Source organism: Falco cherrug, chromosome 2, assembly GCF_023634085.1.
Source record: "Falco cherrug isolate bFalChe1 chromosome 2, bFalChe1.pri, whole genome shotgun sequence".
NCBI lineage: Eukaryota > Metazoa > Chordata > Aves > Falconiformes > Falconidae > Falco > Falco cherrug.
Genome location: NC_073698.1, coordinates 96,686,782 through 96,709,399, shown reverse-complemented (window position 1 = coordinate 96,709,399; position 22,618 = coordinate 96,686,782). Strand labels below are relative to the sequence as shown.

Genomic DNA, 22,618 nt, shown 5'->3' with positions numbered 1-22,618 from the left:
GTACTTGAAATAGGTAATGCAGAAACCTCCCTGTTAAGCAAGGAGCTGCTTAAAGAAGTATCCCAACATGAACATCTGAACAGAGAAACAGTTGGAATTCTCCCCTCTTCCTTCAAAGAGGAGAGTCAGAACTGCAGTAGCAGAGTGAATTTACAAACCACAAGCTTGGGGTGAACTCCTGTTTGTACCCTCCCCGCTTCTTTCTTTTTTCCTTCCTTTTCCCGAGTTGGAGATTACCGATTACTCTCCTTTTAAAACGAAGCCAAATGAAGCAGCAGCAGAAGTGGTGCTTGCTCATCTTTTATGTTCTATCCAAATGTTGGGGTGTGCATGTCCAGTAAATGGAAGGCATGTCTTCCTCTGCTTGGGGACAGTTTGAACTCTTAGCATCTATGGCTGGGAGACTTCCCTAACTGCCAGGCTGGATGCTGGAACATTGCAATGCGCTTCAACCACGGTGAGAAAGCAATCCTGGACTGGTAGGGCTGGGGTGAGAGTACAAAGGGAATGTGGGGAATGTGATTTTTTGGTAGTCTCTTTTTTTTTCTTTTTTCTTTTCTTTTTTTTTTTTTTTTCTTCCTTTCTTTTTTGCAGACTGTGATTAGACTGCTTCTTGGAGGAGTGGTAAGTGGACATTTGTAGGTACGGATTTCACCTCCCAGTATTTAAGTCTATAATGAGGAACATAAAGTGCATAAACACTCACGGAAGCAGAGAGAGAGAAACCTGCAATTACTCTTCTCTGAATATGCTGCCTCTGTCAGATGTTTGGCTAAAAGAACTACTTTTACAAAGCCCATTCCTAATTACTTGAGATTAAAATGTGTTTTTGCAGGATTAGCATTTAAAAGATGGGAGATACTCCATCACCTAAAATGCCGACCTATTCAGCTGCAGCCCAGTCCTCAGCATGACTACTGAGAGACAGAACCACTCAGTTATGTACCACTCTCTCCAGTTAATACTTTTTTCAGCATTTTAAAGTGCACACATTTATTCTTCAAGCAACTATGAACGAGGAATCCCATGAAGGATCTACCAGTGGGTAAAAATACATTAATTCAGCCAAACTCTGAAGTTATTTTGTGAAACAATCTGTTCTATACAATCTAAACAATCTATAGTAAAAGAAGGCTACAAACTGCCTTGTTGGAAAGTTTGCATAGGCTAATGCACAGCTTGAAATAAGCTATAGATCTTAAGCTTCAGCTAGGAGATGGTAGAAGGCCAGTTGGATGATGGATTTACCTAAGAATGCAAGACATTCCCCAGGTTTCTGGAAGTGGCATGGTTCAGCTCTGCAGGTAGCTGTGTACCAGTGAAGTCTAAACCTGCATAGCTGGTAGTCCAGAATGAGGGTAAGCATGAGGCAAAGGTGGCAAGCATCTTCAGAAACTGGAGTATTATTAGAATTACATGCCTCTGAATGCAGTTGTTGGTTTAAAAAAAAGAGTTTTCATGATTGAGTTTGTGATGCAACTAATGTAATGCTGAACATAGTCTTAGATGCTTAACAGAATCTTCACCAGATACTACAGTTTCCTGGATCACAAGATGTTGAATTACCCTGTAGAAGGCTGGTAAGGCTTGTCTCTAAAACAAACGCAGAAACATGTTGCCTATTTCATTTGGAAAGCAGAAGGCTTTCCAGTTGCTGTTTTAGTCAAACCTTAAACTTTCTTTTACCATCATAAATAAAATCTTCATAAAAGGTTTCTGTACAATTGAGAATGTAAAAATTACTGATTTTGGAGAGAATTTAAATACAGTGTGAACAATTTTGCAGTATGTACCTGTTGTAGTATGCAGATCAAATGTTTGAGTGTCTTTCAGAAGAGTAGATTGTTCCTCTACTGTTTTTAGTGATGATAGCTGTTTTTGTTGAACTTGACACGTAGTTAAGTCCTGCAATCACAGAATCATAGAATCGTTTCAGTTGGAAGAAACCTTTAAAATTGTAGAGTCCAGCTGTTAACCTGGCACTGCCAAGTCCACCGCTAAACCATGTCCCTAAGTGCCGCATCTACATGTCTTTTAAATACCTCCAGGGGCGGTGACTCAGCCACATCCCTGGGCAGCCTGTTCCAATGTTCGATAACCATTTTGGTGAAGAAATTTTTCCTAATACTTTGTGACCTAATGATATTTGTATGATGAGTTTAAGATTTGCTTTGAAATTCCAACCTCCAGTCTGGTGTTTACAAAAATACTCCTCCTCTGTTACTGAATCTCAGTCCACGTGCATAGATCTTAGACATAAAACAAAAAAAAGGTTTTTTTTATGAAATCCTTTGCACTTCACCGTTTGAAGAATCAGGTCTCTGCTCAGAATATACTTTTGGGGAAGGCAGATTGTAGTGACAGGCTTGAGAATGAAAGGCAAGTTTTGAATGTAGTACTGTCTACAGTGAGCAGGCTCTCCAAAAGACCATGCTGCTTTTCCTTGAAGACAGTCATAAGAATATGCCTGTGGGAAATTGTCAGGACTATCAAACAGCGGGTTAAAATAACTGCTTTGCTCCCAGCTCTTGCATACTTCAGCATTAGGCTTTTAAGACCTGTCTTGTCTCAAAGGAAAACAGCTGTTTCATGCTGTTCATAAATAATACAGACAGTATCTTGTCAGTTCCACAAAATACTCTGTCTCCTTAACCGTGTTACAGACTCATTTCAGAACGTTAGTACAGACAGTCTTTAATGGTCTGTCAGTTATAAAGATGTGCAAGTTCAAAATCTTACGGTACTTAGAACAGTCAACCTCCTGGCAACACTGACATCCTAAACTGGCATGCTAAGACATGAATTTTTTAGTAGTATGCTTGCATACTGTTGGGAAATGTGATTCTGAGAAGTGTTCTTGTTCACCAGCATAGGCAGCAGTGGGAGACATAAGCCGTACGTATGAATACACGCACATGTGTGTATACAGTGGTCCCACCATCAATGCAGGAAAACAGAAGTATAATTACACATTTTCTCCTCTTGTGCAAGCATTATTGTACAAACATTCTTCCCCAAAATTCTGCTCATACTTGAGCAAGTGCTGTGTGGTGGTGGTGTTACTTGTGCTGCATGAACAGGATGTGTCTTTTAGTAAGTGCATCTGCATATATGACAGATACTTTTGCCAAGTAGAAATACAGATGTTTGTCAAACTGAGTAGTTTTGTCATAATTAAATGTATACCTTCTTAATCAGGATAAGCACGTAACTGCATGTGTAATGTTTTGATATTTCTTTAAAACTTTTTTTAAGTCTTTGGAGTAATGTGCCTGCTCTTGGAGCTGATTATGTCAGCAACATGTGTTACACAATGAAGCTTTTGAAAGAGAGTTACAAATGAAAGCTAATTTGGAAAATGTCCATTTAGAGTAGTAAGTGTACTCTAATTTCAGAATATAAGAATTCTCCTGGGCTGCATCACAATTTACTGCTAAACCCATACAGCTTTTTGGAGCTCCTGTTTGTAAATGTTGTGTAAATTTCCATTATTATAATCCGAGGTGATTTTGGTGCATTAGTTGCTAATTCACAGCGAAATCCTATAATTTCTTAAGAAATAAATAACTTTTGTCATGTGAGTATGAATTACATGACCTAGTAGAATCATCTTATTGGTTAATTATCTCTCGTTAATCCTAGGAAGAATTAGACCTCTAAAGTAAAGAAAAGGTGGCAAGATACTTAGAGAGATGCCAAAAATGCTTGCGTATCTAATTCTGTAGTAATTTTTTCATGATTAAGGAAATTCTTCTAGTGTTCCATGATGGTATTAAATGATGGAGTTGTAAGAACCGATACATAGAACAACTACACAAAATGAAGAACCTGAAATTATGAACACCTAGGTCTGTTTAGAAAAAAGGAACATTTCTTTTTTAAAGAAATATTTTATTATTAATCTGAAATTTATGACAACAGAGTACTGATGATTAGGGGGAAGGGGGCAGGATACCATAATGGGAATGATGCCTAGGGGTATACATTGCTATAGACTAGTCCTTCTCCACAGAATTGGATTTTGCTTCTTTCAGGTTACTGACTCAGAAGAGACTTAAAGGTGTTGGTGCTTAACATGAATGTTTCATGCCCTGCTCAGATGAGTATGTCCCCTGGGAAGGTAGTTGGGTACTATTTCATCTTGTCAGTAAATTGCATAAAAACACCGGTAGGCTTTTTATTGGCATGCTTTTATTACTGTGGCATCATGAGAGATTTCCACTGATTGTGTTAGCAATCCGTCTCTCTAGGAGTGACCCTCTGATGTCTGACCGTGCCAGTCAGCTCAGATACTGCAAGCTGACAAGGTGGAATAGCTTGGGTGGAAACTGCCATGCAGTCCATTCTGCAACTTGCTTTGTGAACCTTGTTTGATAATTTTAGAATCAATTACGTTGCAGTTCCTGCCCTAGAAGAATGCATTTTATGCTGTGTTTAGTGTTTGCTTCTTCATCTTTTCACGTTTGAATTCTGGGCGAAAGTGGAGGGCAGGAAACTCTCTTCCTTTACTGTGACGCTCATCAACAAGATCAGAGGAGAAACTAAGGGCAAGGTTATCCACACCTTTTTTTCTATAATAACATGCATTTTTGTTTTCTTGAGGGTCATCCCACTAGCTTCTGAGTTTTTATTGCTTTAAGAAAGAAGAACTGAAATTGCATACAGTGCGCACAGCAGAAACACGGGTTTAGAAGAGTAGCAACAGAAAATGCATGTATTCAGTTTGTAGTACTGCATGCTTAAATTAAACAGGGTTGTATAAATTATATAATGATGAATTAAGACAGCTTTAGGGTTTGCTGCCTATTTTAACACCAGGGTTGGGGAGGAAGGAATAAATGTGTAATGGAAGGTCCTGAATAGCAGGCATGACTCTAACCCAATGATGGTATGAGTTTGTTAAGATAAGTATTATGTTAAAAATGGGCTCTGCAAGAGAAAGTATTAAAAGTGGAAATCTAACACTGTTTGTGAAACTTCTATGGGTTTTGGCAGACCCATTACAGTACTTTTTGAAACGAACAGGCAATGAAGCAGTTTCTTCTGTTGCTGGGTCTTAATCAGTGCTACCTGTGTCTGGAAGTGTTGCTTTTTTCTAGAAACCGCAGCAGTCTGTAGACATAGGCACAGATGCAACTTACATTTTATGTAAAAGGTTACATTTAGACTGATTGACTGAATGAAGTAGGTAACATTTCAGTAGGTTTTCTGTTGCTATCTACTGGGTCATTCAATATCTTCCTTTGAGGCATGTCAAAGTTCTTTACAAACAAACTATACGTTGATGAAATTGGACTTCTCCTTTGTAATTAATGTACAGCCGTACCTACATGACTGTACAGACACACTCCATTTCTCCTTTTTTTTTTTTTTAATTTTTTTTTTGTCAGTAGGTGCTACCCTTTCCCTAGTTACACAGTGGTTTTACAGCCTGAGGGATTGCATTCAGTATGTTATTGTCAAGGGCACATTGGCAAGCGGTGACATTATTTTCCTGGGATGGACAGGAAGGCAGAAAGATAAGCCAGCTTTGTTGGAAGTGTATGGTGGTTGCAAAGTAAAAAGCCTTGAACCTTATGATCGTAAAGATTATTGTGTCAGGTCGTATTTTTCCTCTTAGAGGTCTGTTCCTGTTATCAGTTTGAAAAGATAAAATGCAAGTTGTTTCTAGGCATAACCTCTTTTTTAACTATTTTACCATTGTTCATAGTAGCTGAAAGCACAAAAATGTAGACCTATTAAAAAATCCTTGTTGTTAACTGCACAGATTATGTATATAAACAGGCCTATATATATTTATAATCATCCATAAGTAAACTTGCTCAAGTAAATACAGATAAGCCCACCCTTTCAAAATTCTCTGGTAGGAGGTTTGTTAGAATAAGTAAACTGTATTTAGAGAAAGAAGTTATCTTGTGGCCTTCTGGCTATTTTTTTCATAGTACAGGTATGTGCTCCTCTCTTATGCAGATGATTTTGTGATTTTGGAAGAGAGTTAGGAAGGTATGTTTAAGAACAATGTAAGATTTCTGTGAGTTCAGATGGGTTCCTGTGGGTTGGATGCTATTAGCTTCTGTAAAATGAAAACCAGACTCTTGGCTAAAAGTAAATGGGAGTTACTTCTTGGTAATTCTTGAATAAGATGTGTGTACAATGTCTGGACAAATTCTGTACTAAAGAACAGCAGTAGGAGGGTGTCCAGATGTTGATGATGTGAAGCACAGCTCAAGCTTTGATTTTCTAGCACAAGTGTTACATTGGTGTGAGGGAGTGATGGGACTGGGGTTCTCTGGGTTCAGGATCTGCACCAACAGCAGGCTTCTGCTGCTGCCCCTGCTTCCACACCATCTCCCTCTTTTCCACTCTTGTCTTGGCTTTATTCTTACTCCAAGTCAGCTGGGTCCATTTTTGCTTTGCTCTTGCCCGGGTGCCAGCCTGGGCTTGTCAGGACTGTAAGGGCTCGGAAGCTTCCCTGCCAACTTGTGCTGCCCTGGAGGGGGTCTTGCATAGAAAGATCCCCGAAGACTATGATTTGTATCTGTTTAGTTGCTCTGTGGAGGTCGAATATACACTGCCTTGGTGGTGTGGGTTATGCAGGCTGAAAAGGCTTGGATATGCTTCTAAATGCTATTGTGGTAAATCTCATTGAATTGGAAAAAGCAAATTTTATTTAGAGGCTGTAAAATGTGTCTAGCAAAGCTTAGGTACTAATAGCAAAAAAAACATTCCTGACACTAAGCGGCCTCACCTTACTTTTCCTGATACATTAGCTCCATGCTCTTAAAGCATCAAGGTGTTTTATTTGGGTTGTTGGTTTGTTTGTTTTTTTTAATTCTAGTACAAGTGTTCAGCAGTGATTAAATGTTTCCAACTTCTATTACTGAAACAATGGAATCACTTTGAAAAAACTTTAAAAATAAACATCTATCATGCCATTTTTAAAACCTCCAAATCTATGTGAAGTCCTCTTCCTGGTATTTTTCATCTGAAAATTGCTATCATTAGTTTCTTGGGACAAAGATTCATTAAATTTTTAATGTCAAATATATAATCAGTCCTCAATTTACAGAGCTCATAATGGCCCTGTGATTTAAATAGACTATGGTACAATAACAATATCCTCTTAGAAATAGTAACTTATGATTTATAATCGGAAAGGTCTTCTCACATATAATCAGACAGGTCTTCTCAAAAGGCTAATGGTAGGTGTTGTTTTGAATGTAGGTTGGAATAAAGTATTAATCAGTTTATGTATACTTATTAACTTTTACACGGGGAAGTTCTGGATGTTTTACTGTACTTTTTAAATACTTTTGGTTTGAGAATCTCTGAAGTTAGGTTTCAGCCTGGAGTCAGTTTTTACAGCTGTAATAAATCCCCCACAAAAATGACCTGTTCTAGTGGAAGTGACAGCAAGACCTTAATCTAAATAGTGGAGTGGACCCAATATAAAAATTGAATAACTACTTAAAGAACTGTACCAAGTGACAGCTTTTCAAAATATGATGCTTTCTTTAAAAGGAAAAAAAAAAGGGAAAAAGATTGCTGGGCAAATAGCCGAATGTTTAAATACACAAAATAAAGAGCAATTAGAAAGGGCTGTGATAGACTGTGTCCTGTTACTGAACTCTGCCTTTAAAGAAATGTTTCCAAATTGATTTTTAAGAACCGCCTGTTGACAGAAGGCAGTGCTCCTGCCAGCTTGACAGCTTGCAGGCTGCATGGCGTGATGGGGGACACTTGGAAAGAGCAGCTGTCCAAAGTGGGATTTCTCTGCCTGTTCAGAGGTTCTGTGACAATGACAGTGAGCCAGTGCCCTTGGGAAAAAAGAAAATTGCCCTGGACTAAACGTTCCTAAACTTTAGTGGTGATTGCTGTGATGTTTAAACACAGCCTGGGAAAGAGCAAGTATGGGCAAGTACAGTGGTGGGGTGTGAAGTGATGATACCAAACAAAAGGGAAGTTCTGGCTTCTGTGTTAAGGTAGAGTGTCACCAGATGCAGCGGACAATTACTTGCCTGGTCCAAGTGCAGTAATTGCCAAGTTGGATTGTACTACATAGGCCCAGATTATGCAAGCTGGTAGGACATCACTATTTTCTTTGTATGGTGTTCCTTAAAGTTTGTGTTGGGTGGTTAATGCTGGTGGTTGGACCCACAGTCTGTAGGTGGTTTGGGGTTACAGGTGCCCTCCAGTGACTTGAAGGTTTATGTGGAATTCCTTGGTTTGCTGCAGACATCCTGCATCGTTTTGGGCCTTGTTTCCATACACGTTTCTAAGTCCATCTGTATGGAGGGGAGAGAGTTAGTTGCCTGCCAGGTGTCCTTCCAAAAGTCTCTTTAATGTTAAAGTACTAAATCAGAAGTGGGAGAGAAAGGATGTGAAAGAATGTAAAATCAAATGCATTAGCCTTGCCCAGCTTCTACTGCATGCATGCCTGTGTGAGATGCCTTATGTGTATATACAAGCCCATTGTCTTTGGACCAGTTTGCTCCTGTTGAAGTTTGCACCGCTGTGCCTTGCTGGTGAATGCAGCCCTTGCCACTCAAGACTGCACTGGCAGAACATACAGCTGGAGTTGGGTTGGTTCTGTTACTTTGTTGATTCCTCAAAGTTACACAAATGCCAGGCTTGAACTGTATTTCACCTTTATTTGACTCTATGCAAAACAAAAATAATTAACACTTCCTACATTTCACTTGTTCTGAAGATCTCATAAAAAGGTTTTATTTTTGGGGAAAAAAAGATCTGTATGAGAAGCTTGTAAGACAAACAGCCACAGAATCATTTCTTGGCTGTATGAGAAGTGAATTATGATAAAATAGTTTATCATGGCTGATAGCAGAACGCTGATAAATGGTGCTGTTTTTTCCTGTGTTTGTCTCTGGGTTTGGGTTTCCATCCCGTCTCCCACCCTGTCCAAAGACAGCATGGACAAGAAACTGTCGTCATTGTAAACAAAACCAGATCTGTTGTGTGACATGGCATTTCCCCAGTCTGTCTCCTGCTTGTTTATACAGGTGCTTATAGAGGAATGTGTGTATTCTAAGTAAAGCATTAGACCTGATAAACACAGAAGTGAAGGGGTCACATTCTAGAAATGGTGCTCCTCATCAACACTACAGCATTTTAAAGCTGCAAATATAGGCTATTATTTTTCCTTTCATGCGTGTTACCAACACTGGAAATACAGACTTGTCAGTGTCCTTTGAATGTGTTTGTGTATTTAGCTGTTAAACTTTTCTCCACAGCTCAGCTCTTTCCCAGTGTCAAGGCTCACTCACATTTTCATGGAAAAAATTTCACATACCAGAGTTGCAAGTGTATTGTTTTTTTCAATCACTTTTTTAAAAAAATATTCTATTAACTACACCTGCATCTTGTAATGGTGTCTCTTCCTGTTTTGTGGAGAAGATATTTTATAAGCAAAAATAAATCTGAGTGGGTATGACAATTAATGTAGATACCATTATGACAGCAGAAGTCTGTGGTTCCAGTCCTCCCTCGTACATGGATCCCAAGGTTTGCCTTTGCTCTTGGCTGTAGGGGGGTCATCAGGGACAGCAGGGTGAGAGTTGGAGACTGTCTAAACAGATGCTTTTTGTCAACAAACATCCTTTTCATCTCCTTTTGAAAACACTTTTTTTTGGGTAGCAATATCAACATCCCTGCTAAGGATGGGAAGTCATGGCATTTACTCTTGTTGATTTAGCATAGTAAGAGTGATACGATTTTTGTAATACATATTGAAAGCATAGTTTGAGGAAAATTGTAGAACTCTTTACTCATCCAAGAACTATACCTGTTTTGAAGGCTTATGTCCGTTATTTGTAAGAAAATAAGATGTTGATTGTTTTTCTTGCATATGTCATTTCCTGCTATGCTATACAAATGTTAAGACGTATACTTCATGGGCGTTCAGTTCCTGCAAATACCCCAGACTCCGCAGAGGGATTGTTCAAGGTTGCATTCAGTCACATCTGTCTGCCAACAGTGATGGAGGCAGATTTCATCTTGTTGACTGTTCTTGACAGACTTCATCTTAACACCTCCCTCTGCATTTTCAAGGCTTTATTTTCAGCTATTGATCTAGTTTTTCTGGACACCTAAAATTTCAGAAAGAAATGAATGCTAGTTAGTTAAATAATATAGGCTTAAATATTAAAACTTCAGCTTAAATCCTGAACATAGCATAGCAGACTTTGTAGATGGGTGAGTGAAATACATTCATAATTGAGGTATGAAAAATAGTTGTGAAATTTTCAAGTGTATTTGCTAGTTCTAACATGTTTGTGTATTTTCATTTGGATTTACACTCCTAATGAAGGTCTGATGAGATGGAAAGTTTCTCAGCAGGTGAATAAATAAAAACAATAAATGATAAGACTAGTAAACAGAAAAAAGAGAAAACCTGGAGGAGAAGCTGGAATGGCACTGTCCCAAGTTTGAGCAGAGGAGGCAGGTTAATAGGGCAGTATTTTTGAAGAGGTCTTTTCCTCATGATTTTTTTTTCTGTTTCTTTAGATGTGTGCAAAGCCTAATACTTTTTTTTTCCCAGTCATTATGACTAAAGGACTTCCAGTATAACTGGAGAAATTGTATTTTTCCTGTCCAGCTAACTTTCAGATTTCCACTTAAGTACATCGTCAAGTGGAATTGCATTCATACAGCCATTTGGGCATCTCAGTATGAAAGGTTAATGTTTAAGTTTGTTCATCCTGGGGAGACTTTCACTATGAATGGATGTGTAATTTTTGTTCTCTTCAGCTGTAGCTGATCTGGTGGCAAGCTATTAAAGAAAGCCATGTCTAGTTTTCATGAGGATGGTTTCAGCTTTGATTTTTAAAATATTTTTTGAGGTTTTTTTGATTAGTGTTGTTTTGGACAGCCAAAAAAAGTCTGTTTGGAAAGCTTGCACTGTGTGGAATGTGTAGTCTCCCTGCTGAAATTAAAACTCAGAGGGGGTAACAGAATACTCCCTGCCGTCAGTGCATTGCCAGCCTGAAGAAAAAACAAACACGCTTACTGAGAACAATGAACATTCCTTGAAACCCTAGGAGACAGATTTTTGCCTTTTTTTTATTTTATTTTTCTTTTTTTTTAAAGACAAAAAAACAACCCTCTGAGGTCTTCAGGCCCAGGTGGCAGGTCTCAGGGGCTTCTTGCCCCTTGTCATTAGGTTGGTGCCTTGCTCAGGGCATAAGGGCTGCAACTGATTTGCATGTATGTTTTGGAGTTGTAAAAAATGAGCTCCTACCAAGATATTTTCCCTTCCCCCCTCCTCCCCCGCCCGTTTGACCTTCTCACTACAATTCCAGTGATTCAACTCTGACTTTCATTGATGTTTTCGCACTGCTTTTCTAACCTACTGGGCTTTACACCTCCAAATACATTTTATTTAGTAGTAACCCAGAAATGCATCTGAACACTTGAAAGACTTGCAATTGCCTGTTAGAGGGTTTGAGGTGCATGAGGGCTTGAGACTGCCAGTTTTCTGGTTCAGCTTTGCCCCACTTCAGGGTCCTTCGTATGGCAACCACTCTGTACTATACATCCCTGAACTGAAATCTTTCCTTGCATATAAGCAATTTCCACTGCTGTTCCCTTGTTTTCAACTTCACTGAAGACTGGCGGCAATAATTCAGTGTTCGGGTAAATTCTTGATGTTCAGAAGATATGCAAGCAGGTCAGAGGGCAGGTCACAGCTTGAGAATTAGATGTATTTGGATGTAGAAACCTGCTCTGTCATTAATTATCTGTGTTTTTATTAAGATAACTGGAAATCAAGTTGCTTGATTAGTATTAATAACTGCTTTAGAATACGATATGAGAGTAAGCATTTTTCATGGCATTCTTTTTGGCTTACGTTTACAGGCCTGAAGATTTTTAAGGACATTTATCCTAAACATGCATGAAGAGAGCTTTTATGTGCTTGCAGTGAGATTGCTCTGCTGTATGAGATCATCCTAATGTACTTTCATCAAGAGATACTGCTTTTTTTATTAGGTTATTTAATTTATATTTTGTTGCTGGAGTGTTCCTGAAACCTGTACTGTAAGCTTCAGAACTCATGAAGTTAAATTTTCACTGGATTTATCTCATTGACTGACTTTGGTGCCTCAGTAGATGGCTGTTCTTTATGAAGCTTTCTGCAGCTGGGGCAATTACAAGGAATTACACTTTGTAGGTTCCCTGGCATTTAATAATGTGGGACTTGGAGATACTGAATCAATGTAAAATATAATGAAGAAATAAATTAAAGTCTTTGCTTTGAAGATAAAGTGTCAAATCTACAAGAAGAGGTGTGATATGGATTGTGAACAAATGAGGGGAAAATAAAACTAAATGTGTAGCTCATGAGCTCAAGCAACTCAACATCTAGAGGCTGTGCTGACAGCAAAGGAGGTGAGAAGAAACTGAGAAAGCTGAGGGCCTGAACCACAAAGTGTTCAACACCTACAGCTATATTTAGAATCACAGAATTGCTTAGGTTGGAAAAGACCTTTAAGATCATTGAATCCAACCGTTAACCTAGCACTGCCAAGTCCACCACTGAACTATGTCCCTAAGCACCATATCTACACACACGTCTTTTAAGTACCTCCAGAGATGGTGACTCAGTCACCTCCCTGGGCAGCCTGTTCTAATGCTTCACCACCCTGTCAGTGTAGAAATTGTTCCTAATATCCAATCTAAACCTCTCCTGGCACAACTTGAGGCCTTTTCCTCTGGTCCTACCAGTTGTTACTTGGGAGAAGAGACAAACACCCACTTGCCTACCACCTCCTTCAAGATGGCTGTAGAAAGCAATGAAATGTCCCTTGAGTCTCCTTTTCTCAAGCTAAACAACCCCAGTTCCCTCAGCTGCTCCTCAGAAGACTTGTGCTCCAGACCCTTCCCCAGCCCCGTTGCCCGTCTCTGGACACGCTCCCGCACCTCAGTGTCCCTCTTGCAGTGAGGGGCCCAACTCTGAACACAGCGTTGGAGGTGCAGCCTCACCAGTGCCGAGTACAGGGGGGCGATCACACCCCTGGTCCTGGTGGCCACACTGTTTGTGGTACAAGCCAGGATGCTGTTGGCCTTCTGGGCCACCTGGGCACACTGCTGGCTCATGTTCAGCCGGCGCCAGCCAGCACCCCCAGGGCCTTTCCCACCAGGCGCTTCCCCGCCGCTCTGCCCCAGGCCTGTAGCATTGTGTGGGGCTGGTGTGACCCAAGTGTGGGACCCGGCACTTCTCCTTGTGGGACCTCATACGACTGGCCTTTGCCCATCAATGCAGCCTGTCCAGATCCCTCTGCAGAGCCTGCCTGCCTGCCCTCCAGCAGATCAATGCTCCCTTCTAACTTGGTGTCATCTGCAAACTTACTGAGGGTGCACTCGATCCCCTCATCCAGATCATTGGTAAAGACGTTAAACAGAACTGAACCCAGTGCTGGGCGCTGGGGAATAGCACTTGTGACCAGTCACCAGCTGGATTTAACTGCATTCACCACCACTCTTTGGGCCTGGCTATCTAGCCATTTTTTACCCAGCAAAGAGTACAGCAGTGCAGCCTGTGAGCAGCCAGTTCCTCCAGGAGAATACTGCAGGGAACAGTGTCAAAAGCTGTACTGAAGTCTAGGTAGGCAACATCCACAGCCTTTCGCTTATCCACTAAGCAGGTCGCCTTGTCATACAACAGTCAGGTTTGTCAAGCAGGAAAATACCTGCTGGCTGGGCCTGATCCCCCAGTTATCCTGCACATGCTGGGTGATTGCACTCAGGATGATCTGCTCCATAACCTTCCATGGCACCCAGGTCAGGCTGACAGCCCTGTAGTTCCCCGGATCCTCCTTCCCTCTTGTAGATGAGTGCCCATTTACGACTGCTGATAAATGATGCGAAGTTGCTTGGTGAGCACTCCCACCAGCTCCCTCAGTACCCTTGGGTGGATCCCATCCAACCCCATAGACTTGTGCATGTCTAAGTGGAGCAGCAGGTCACTAACTATTTCCCCTTGGATTACGCGGCTTCATTCTGCTCCCAATCCCTGTCTTCCAGCTCAGGGACCAAGAACCCTGAAGGTAACTGGTCTTACTGTTAAAGACGGAGGCAAAGAAAGCATTAGTACCTCAGCCTTTGCCTCAGCCTTTGTGGCAACGTTCCTGGCCACATCCAATAAAGGATGCAGATTCTCCTTGGTCCTCTTTTTGTTGCTACTGTATTCATAGAAACATTTTTTATTGTCTTTTATGGCAGTAGCCAGATTAAGTTCTAGCTGGGCTTTGGCTCTTCTGATTTTCTCTCTGTGTAACCTCATGACATCCTTGTGGTTCTGACTTGAAATCTGTTCAGACTGTTGGTACTAGCCTGGCTGATCAAGCTTTTGAGATATCTTTTGAATTTTGAAAATGGGTAACTTGCAGGGGGAAGTGGGGTGGTGGTTCCCTTCATTGGGGTAGGAATTGCCAAAACTGACTCTTTTATCTTGTGCGTGTTTTGCCACATGTTATAAATAGTTGTGTAAAAATTCAGTGCATGCAAGAGATGCCTGTGGCAGCAAAATATAGTCTTACAGTGAATTTCCCCTAGTATCACGGTGTTCTTCAGCAGTGTGACATGTTGTTTTTCTTACTTGGATCTCAGACCATCATATCTTTTTCTAGCCAGAGCTGTTAATTAACTGTATGGATTGTGGATTCTCAGATATTTTCCTAAATGTTCTGTGCCTGATTAAAAATCACTGTATTTTTGGGACCAGCTTGTTAAGCAGTATTTTGAGGTTTCGTAGCACGTGAGATTTTTGGAGTTGACTGTGTGGTTAATGTTATTGACTGTATGATTAATATTATTGGTTGCCTTCTCTAAAGAACCAGATTTTAAGATGCCTGTCCAAAGCTCTATTTACAAGTATGATTACATGTACAGTGTTGAACAGAGCTCAAAACCATAGATGCTTTTGAGCCCCACATTTTCTAGTTTTCTCAGGTTTTTCCCCTTCCATTTTTTCTCTTCTAGTTGTCTCTGTATCATTAATCTTTCTTTATACATTTTTGAATGCATCTTTTTTTAATTACTTTAGGCACTTATTTATTGTATTAATTATTGTATGAAGCCAATATTGAAAACTCATTAACTTATTTTAAAGGTGGCACTATGCAACCTCAGTGATTCTACCATTTGATACGCTTTTTTTCAGATTGAAGATGGGAGCAAAGCTGCAGCTGTGGACAAGTTACTGGCTGGGGATGAAATTGTTGGCATCAATGATGTGGGCCTCTCCGGCTTCCGACAAGAAGCAATCTGTCTGGTGAAAGGTTCACACAAGACACTGAAGCTTGTCGTAAAAAGGTAAGCTTGTGTCGTTCAGCTGGAAAACCAGAAGTGTTCCAGGTTATAAGCTACTGGGCAAGTAAATTTGCCAAGATTCGGCAAGATAATGACTTTCATTTAGTGTTACTAATGTGCATGTTCTGTGATTTTACCTTCTCCTTGAACACAGACCCTTTATGGAAGATGTGAGGAGAGGTGGCCTATTGATCGGAGCAAAAACTGAGGCAGTGTATTCTGTGTATACTGTTCTGATTTGATGAGTTGGGACTCTGTTCCTTTCTGTCCTCCTGAAGTGCCGAGCCTGAAGCAGGCTGCGTGACCAGTCCTGCGTCCGTGCCTTTGGTGTGCGGACACTGGCAGTGCTTTTCTTGTGTTTCCTGTCCGGGCCAGTTGTGCTGTGAGGAATGGGTTACATGGGAAAAAAAACATTTTCCCACTTTGTGAGAATATTTGAGGTCTCAAGCGTTTCTTATGTGGTTTCGGTAAAGAGTACTTTGTTTTGTTATTAGTCAAGAGGAAAAACTGAAACAGTTTATCAAAACAGAACACATTTTGGAAGCTTTTTGTTTTGTCATTTTGACTTAGAATTTTTGAGTTCACGCTTTTTTTACTAACTTGAATTAAAAATAAGTTTCATTAAATAATTTTGACAAAAGTTATCAGATGTTAAAGTAGGTTAAATCTTACAACTTCTGAAAAAATTCAAACCAGGAAATTTGAACAACAAAATCTTTCTCATTAATTTCCTACTCTGAAGAATCAGAACTTTCTAATTTTTATCAAATTATACCAAGCAGTCTTTTATGTCACGTGAGCATTTTGGGTGTATCAGTTAGAATTAAAAAATAATTTTGTTGCAATACAGAAAATATTGAAATTTGGGGTTTGACAGGTATGATGATCCAGTCTGTAAATATAACCAGTGTTTGAGGCCATCCTAAATCAGGACTGTCTTTTGTAAAATAGCACCGATAGATAGGAGAGGTACAAAAGCATGCTTTTCACCTCTGGTTTAAGAAGGTGGTTTTGACAGAAGGAATTATGGGAACCCGAATCTCTTTCACAGGTGATAGTTTATATCATCACCAATACCTAATTCTGGAAGGTATTCCAGTATTTTTGTAGTACTAAGCTAATAAATGCAAACCAAAATGCATTCACAACTATTATAAATCATGTTGATGTTCAGCAGTTTCAACTGGCACTGACTATTCCAGTAAAAGCACTTTTGTTAGCAGAGGTTACATCAGTTGTTTCTGTCACAGAAAGTAAGAAATTCAGGGTTGAGAAGTTTTATAGACACTGAAGAATCTGCCAAGACAGCAAGTCCTAATTACTATGAAAAACTTCAGACCAAGTGGAAAGATTCCCTCTTTCTTGGTGTTTTTCAGTTGTATGACAGTAACATGCTCAGAATCTGTGAATACTGATCTATCTATGGAAATGGCAGAAAGTCTGATGCTGAAATACCCTCATAAGAGAGACAGCTGTGCCATTTTTGTCATTCACAAGTGCTTCACTTCATGCGTGTGATTTTGGAGAACTTTCACACAGCTAATCGAGCAGTGATTTGCTGCTGGGGATTTGTGGCCACTCTGTGCAGGCAGCAGCCCCATTGCTATGCATGCCTGCGTGCAGTTTGGTGCAAAGCTGATGGATTTTCATCAGTCCTTTCTCATCCCTCCTCTTTTTCCTTCCCTAGCCCATGTGCAGCAGGCAAAAGCAATCTAGCTGTTCTAGCCAAGAGGCTGAAATAGTGGCTGTTGTTAGGGAAAACATTTTTGTCTTAAATTCGTGAAGACTTCCATAGCTCCCAAAAGAACCAATAGCTTTTTGGGTCATTGACAAGCCTGCATAATATTAAATGAAATTTCATAAAACTTACTGAATGAAATTAGCTAGGGGTTTTGTCTGTGGTTTTTCAACTTTGCTCTTTCTCTTGGAAAGTTGCCTTAGGACATCAGTCCTTTGACGGTCAGAAACCTTTTAACATCCAGTCTTTATTCTTGGCCAGCTTGTTCTCATGCACTGCTGTCTGTGTGCTGAAATAGCTTTTCTTTTCCTGTTGGAAGTTCAAATGATGCAGGTTTTTATAAAAGACTTGTTGCATGCTTTCTTTCAGAAGTTATGGTTTGAACAACAGTATTGTTTTGTTTTGTTTGCCCTAAATCTTAGGCTGAATTTTTATGAGTGCTTTAAACAGTCCTGGTTTTAAGCAAACCAGTTGTTTAGTCTTTGTATGAGCACTCTTGCAGGTCTGGATTGAATTGGATCAGGGAACTGATCTGACTGCAAAATTACTTGGGGAAGTAGGTTTTCAGCTGGATAGGACCACCACTAGGCAGGGGCAGTCTGCACTTTAATTAATTACAGCAATCTTGAAATGTCTGCCTTAGCATTTTTAGACTATTTCAATCTTCTTTAGATCCACCCTTACTGTTCTCTTGGGAGACGGGTGATAGTCCCACAATTCCCTTTCATTGAGTTACATATAAGATGAAATATTGATCTGCAAGTCATCTTGGCATCTTTTTGTCTGCTTGCCGTCTGTCCTTTGTCTAGTGCTGTGATGTTCTGTATAGTGTTAATTTAACATTTAATTCCCTGTGGGTGTCAGCGTGAAAATCTGAAGCACAAAATAGACAAATGGTTTGAAGTTCAACGACCCAATCCTGAAGGTTAAAAGAATCTTTGTTTTAATTATGTTTGTCCTTGCTATATGTGAGAGTTAGCTTGGGAAGCCAAGATGTGGGTTTTTTACTGAAAACTTTTTTCACCTAGGGTTGTTTGTGGTACCTATTTCTAGACTGATGCAGAAGTGGAAAGCAACTTTTTAAAAACTATCATGATGTGAAAAAATTACTTTTTAAATAAATTCTTCTGGAAGGCAGTGAACTTACTTCCTATGAATGTCAGCAGAATTCAGAAAAGTCAGGCTTTATTTGTCACCGCTGAGAAGCATATCCATGTCAAATTTCTCCATACGGGTCACTCCTTCATGCAGTAACGCTACATCCTGATCTTACATTGATTCAGCTATTTCTGTACCTGGGAAGCAGGAGGGCATGCTGTTTTCAGTTTAGAAGTCTCATGTGCCTACAGCCAAGACCAAGTGAAAAAGTTTTGCCATAGTGAGTAATATGTTTCATTCACAATAATTAGTTCTTGACTGTGGCAAAGGTTTCTCAAGGGGCTGGTGCTGTTAAGCAGTGGTAGCTGGCTTCCACAAAATTATTTTTATCCACCGTTTTTAAAGAATCTGATGCTTGACTTGCACAGGGAAAGTAACATTGGTCTCTAAATAAAAGTGCCTGCAGCACCAAATACTCAGCATAAACTTGCTAGCTATCAGCATACAGGCTTTGGTTTTTCTATTTTTTGGAAACATTGCATAGCTGTGGTCTAAACCAAATCAGGACTGTGCAACTGGCTCAACAACAAACATGATGTGTAAGTAGCTTATATATATTGATGGTTGAGCAAGTGCATTGTGCCTCTGGTTTTGGATTAAAAGAGGACTCAGGAGGCTTCATGTTGCTTTCTCAAGTGGATTTGTCAACACATCTTAATTACATGCTAGTTCATCAGCGTAGTAGTGAGTCATTTCTTAAGTAAATTCCTTTCTTAGGAAAATGGAAAGGAAACTGCTGAGGACATTTCTTACAGGAATTGTATGTGAATTTCTCTTGTTTTGTAAAAGATGTGTGCATGTCTGTGTGTGCACATGTAAAATTGCTCTGAGTGTTGATACTGAGGTGGTTACCTTATTCAGTCTGATTTAACTGTTCTGCATGTGCTTCTAACTTAAATTCCCTTCATAGTTAATAAATATAATCTCCATTCCTTTGCACATGCTAGACATAAGAGTATGCCACAAACCCATTAAAGTTTGGAACAACTTTTCACTATGAATTCATGAGACACATTAAACTGTTAAAAATAGACCCATAGGTGATGCTTCCGTTTGTGGTTTATTAATGTTAAAGTGAGGGTGGAATTACGTGGCCTTTGGGAGCCACCATGAGAAGTTGTGTGGGCTTGTCTTGTTGGCTGCTTAAATCATGTGTTAGTGGCAGTGGAAACAGGTGGGCAGGGGAGAGAGTAGCCATAGACTTCTTTTCCTTCAGAGTCTGCTGGTGACACAAATCTGACCTTCAGTTTAACTTGACCAACTCTGCAGGTACTGCCAGTGCCTGAGAACCAGCCTTGACGTTCTGGAGTAGTTCTGGTCATGTTGCATACACATGTGAGCAGGCATCTTTTCCCTTCTGTAGCGTTTATTTTCGTGCCTTTATGTAGCTGAAGTGAAGATGTTTTTGCAGTGCTGAGAAGTCCTTTGTTAGAGGAGAGGGGAAGAGTGAGAGCAAACACACTTGCTGTCAGAAGCCTAGCATGAATGCTGAAACTTAACTGTGTGGAATCCTAGTAAGGGAAGTGAATGTCATGATATGTGAACTATAAACACCTAGACATGGAAAGTTAGGGTGACCTTTATTTGCATGGCACTTCATGAAGACAGCCAGCCATTGAATTGAAGCACAGCAGGAGGAGAGTTTTTAATGAATGTCCCAAGGGCTTGGAGATTGTACAGTATTATCTCAGAGACCTGAGCAAAAATGAAGGTGACAGCTATTTACAGTGCTCATATAGGAGGTTACTGAAATTTTGTCATGTACTGAGTGGAAACATGCTCAACACCACCTGTGACCTGTAGTGGATTTTGTGTAACTTACCAAAGGTATCCTAGTCTTACCTATTTATGACTTGTGCAGCAGCTAGCTGCGCACTTCATAGCCTCTTGTGACTGCAAGAGTACTCTGAAACTTGAAAATACCAATTTGTGAGATGACTTTAGAAGATAAGCCATTTGTGTTTTCTGTACAATTTCAAGATACAGATGGAGGGTGCCTCTTACCTGTGTTTGGCCAGTTGGTAGTTCTAGTCTTACAGGTACTAAAATAGTTAGTATGGGAAACAACTAGAAAAATATGTGTAGTTTTAAAGATTTTAAGCAAGTATTATATGTATTTAGTCCACAGTTATGGTTAAGTATTGTTCGGAAAACCAAGTGCATTTGAGGAGAGCTGCTGATGAGTAGGAGTAAAATCTGTTTTGCTGTTAAACTGGATTTCATTGCTTCTGGAACTAGAATTTGTTATGGCAGAACAAATAGCAGTGATTTCTCTTTTGTTGCCCAGTAGCCGTAATTCTTCCTTTTTGAAAATTAACCTTGACCTTAACTGACCAAGAACAGATCTTTATTTTTAATGCCTGTATTTCCAGCCAGAGTTTGGGAATAGGTAGGACACTGCAGTAAGGCTTGCCAGGGCTGTATCTGCATACACGTACCATTGCTGGACAAAGTAAGCAGGTGTGATACCCCATCGCTACCCATGTCTCTTGGCATTGACGTGGGTGTGGAACAGCATGTGCCTGTGCAGATCTTCTGTATACATGCTTTGGGAGTGGGTATTCTTAACAGATGCACACAGCTTTAAAGTTCAAGGTTGGAACATTTCTTTGTGACTGCAGTTGGTGGAAGGGCTGTTAAATTCCTGTTTTGCAAATTCACTTGAGAAACAGATCAGTGTGTTGCTGTAGGACCACTCTTTTGCTTTAAGCAGGATGGCTGGTATTAAATGTGTGCCAAATAGGATGTCCTATCAGCCCCTGCTCCCAGCTGAGTCTTGTGATGGAGAGAGGAGAAAGGGTATGTGACAGGGCATCACTGGGCTGGGGCCCTCTGGTTCTCTCCTTTGGTGCTGCCCAGTGAGCTACCGTGGCTCATAGGGGGATGGCAGGAAACCAGATAAGCACAAACATAACTTTTCACACAAATTGCACAGCACTTACAGGCCTGGTTAAGGAGCCCTTTTTCTTTACAAAATTAAAAAATGTAGCCTGTAAAGCTTGAATAATAGAAAGCCAACAGTACAAACCGATGTCACCATGTTTTACCAGGTCAGTTCCTTTAGGGGAATGTTATAGACATTTCCTTGTAGGCAAAAAGAATCCTCTATAATTTGAAAATGCTTATTCAGAAGGTTACTTGTGGCAACGCTATTCAGTTTTGTGAGGTAATTACCAAAATTGAGCAGTGTTGCTTTTTTGTGGAATGGAATATGCATCAGACAGTAACAACCTTTGAGTCATGACTGGGTTTTAGGTTGGTTGTTTTTTTTCCTTCAGTCCTGCATGCACTTGTTGGAATGGTTAATTTTGAGCATGAATAGTCTCATCCAATTTAGTGAGAGCACTCACATGACTGAAGATGAAAAATTATACAAGTGCTTACAGGATTTAACCATAGCTTTTTACCAGGTGGTACATTGGATTTGTTCTTAAAACTGCTTTCCACTGGTAAATTTCAGTGCAGGTGGTAGAAACTGTAATATCTAGCCCCTTGAGTGAGAGGGGGAAGCAGGTGAGCCTTCTAAAATTTTTTGGGGGGTGAAGACTTACTCATTTCACCTAGTACTTTCACATGTACACACTGAGAATTTTGGGGGGTTTTGATTGATAATACTGTAGATCTGTGCAGACTCCTGACTGAAACAGAATTGTAACCTTATCCATTAAAGACCAAATAAGTAATGTTTTTATGTCAGGAATCTTTGCACTCGGAAGGAATGCTTCTGTGTATGTTGTATGTATTTTGAAATACTGAATTGTTTGGAGTTGCTATTAAACAATTAATAGTGTTGCGTATTTTAAACACTGGTCAAGAACTTTGACATGCACATGTGCAACTTCAGGAGAGTAGTAATAATACTCCTGTTTCAGCGTGGTGCTGTTCTCCTTGTGGTACTTCTAGGTTACGTATTTCATCTCCTGAAGATTAAATGACTGAAAAGATTGAGAACTTGGATGCTTCTTAAATGTTTCAGTGTCAAGTAGCCTACCACATTGAGTGTAGAGATTTTATGCTTTACTTGGTCGTAACTACATGTGAATCTTCCAACTTGAAAAGATTGTAAAAAGGTTTCTAAATAATTTCTGAATCCAACCCTGAACTCCAGAAATACGACCACCTAAAAGAAGGGCAGGAATGTAAGACTGTTGCAGCTTTAGTTACTGAATAACTGAACAAATTTGCATCTTATCTCTTACACAAGAAACACAGTATTTTATGGTCATTGCGGCTGAATCTGCATAATACTGGATCACCTGGCAAGACAAAGTCTGATGGAGAGACACAGCTACCACGCTGCTGAGTTATATGGCCCTTACGCTTTTAGTCCGGCTTCATGCTGAGTGCAGAGGGAAGGGTGGAGTGACAAAAGCTGGGGTTTGGGGAAATTTCTGC

The 22,618-nt window shown here is 40.0% G+C and overlaps 1 protein-coding gene across 2 annotated transcripts in view; it reads left to right on the top strand.

The window, feature by feature from the left end:
• Positions 1–22,618, top strand: part of SHROOM2 (shroom family member 2) — a 128,098-nt gene that overhangs the window by 37,624 nt on the left and 67,856 nt on the right. For both annotated transcript variants that reach the window (XM_055702186.1, XM_055702185.1), the window contains exon 2: positions 15,179–15,330. In XM_055702186.1, the coding sequence (XP_055558161.1) occupies positions 15,179–15,330 (152 nt within the window). The remainder of the gene's footprint in view (positions 1–15,178; positions 15,331–22,618) is intronic.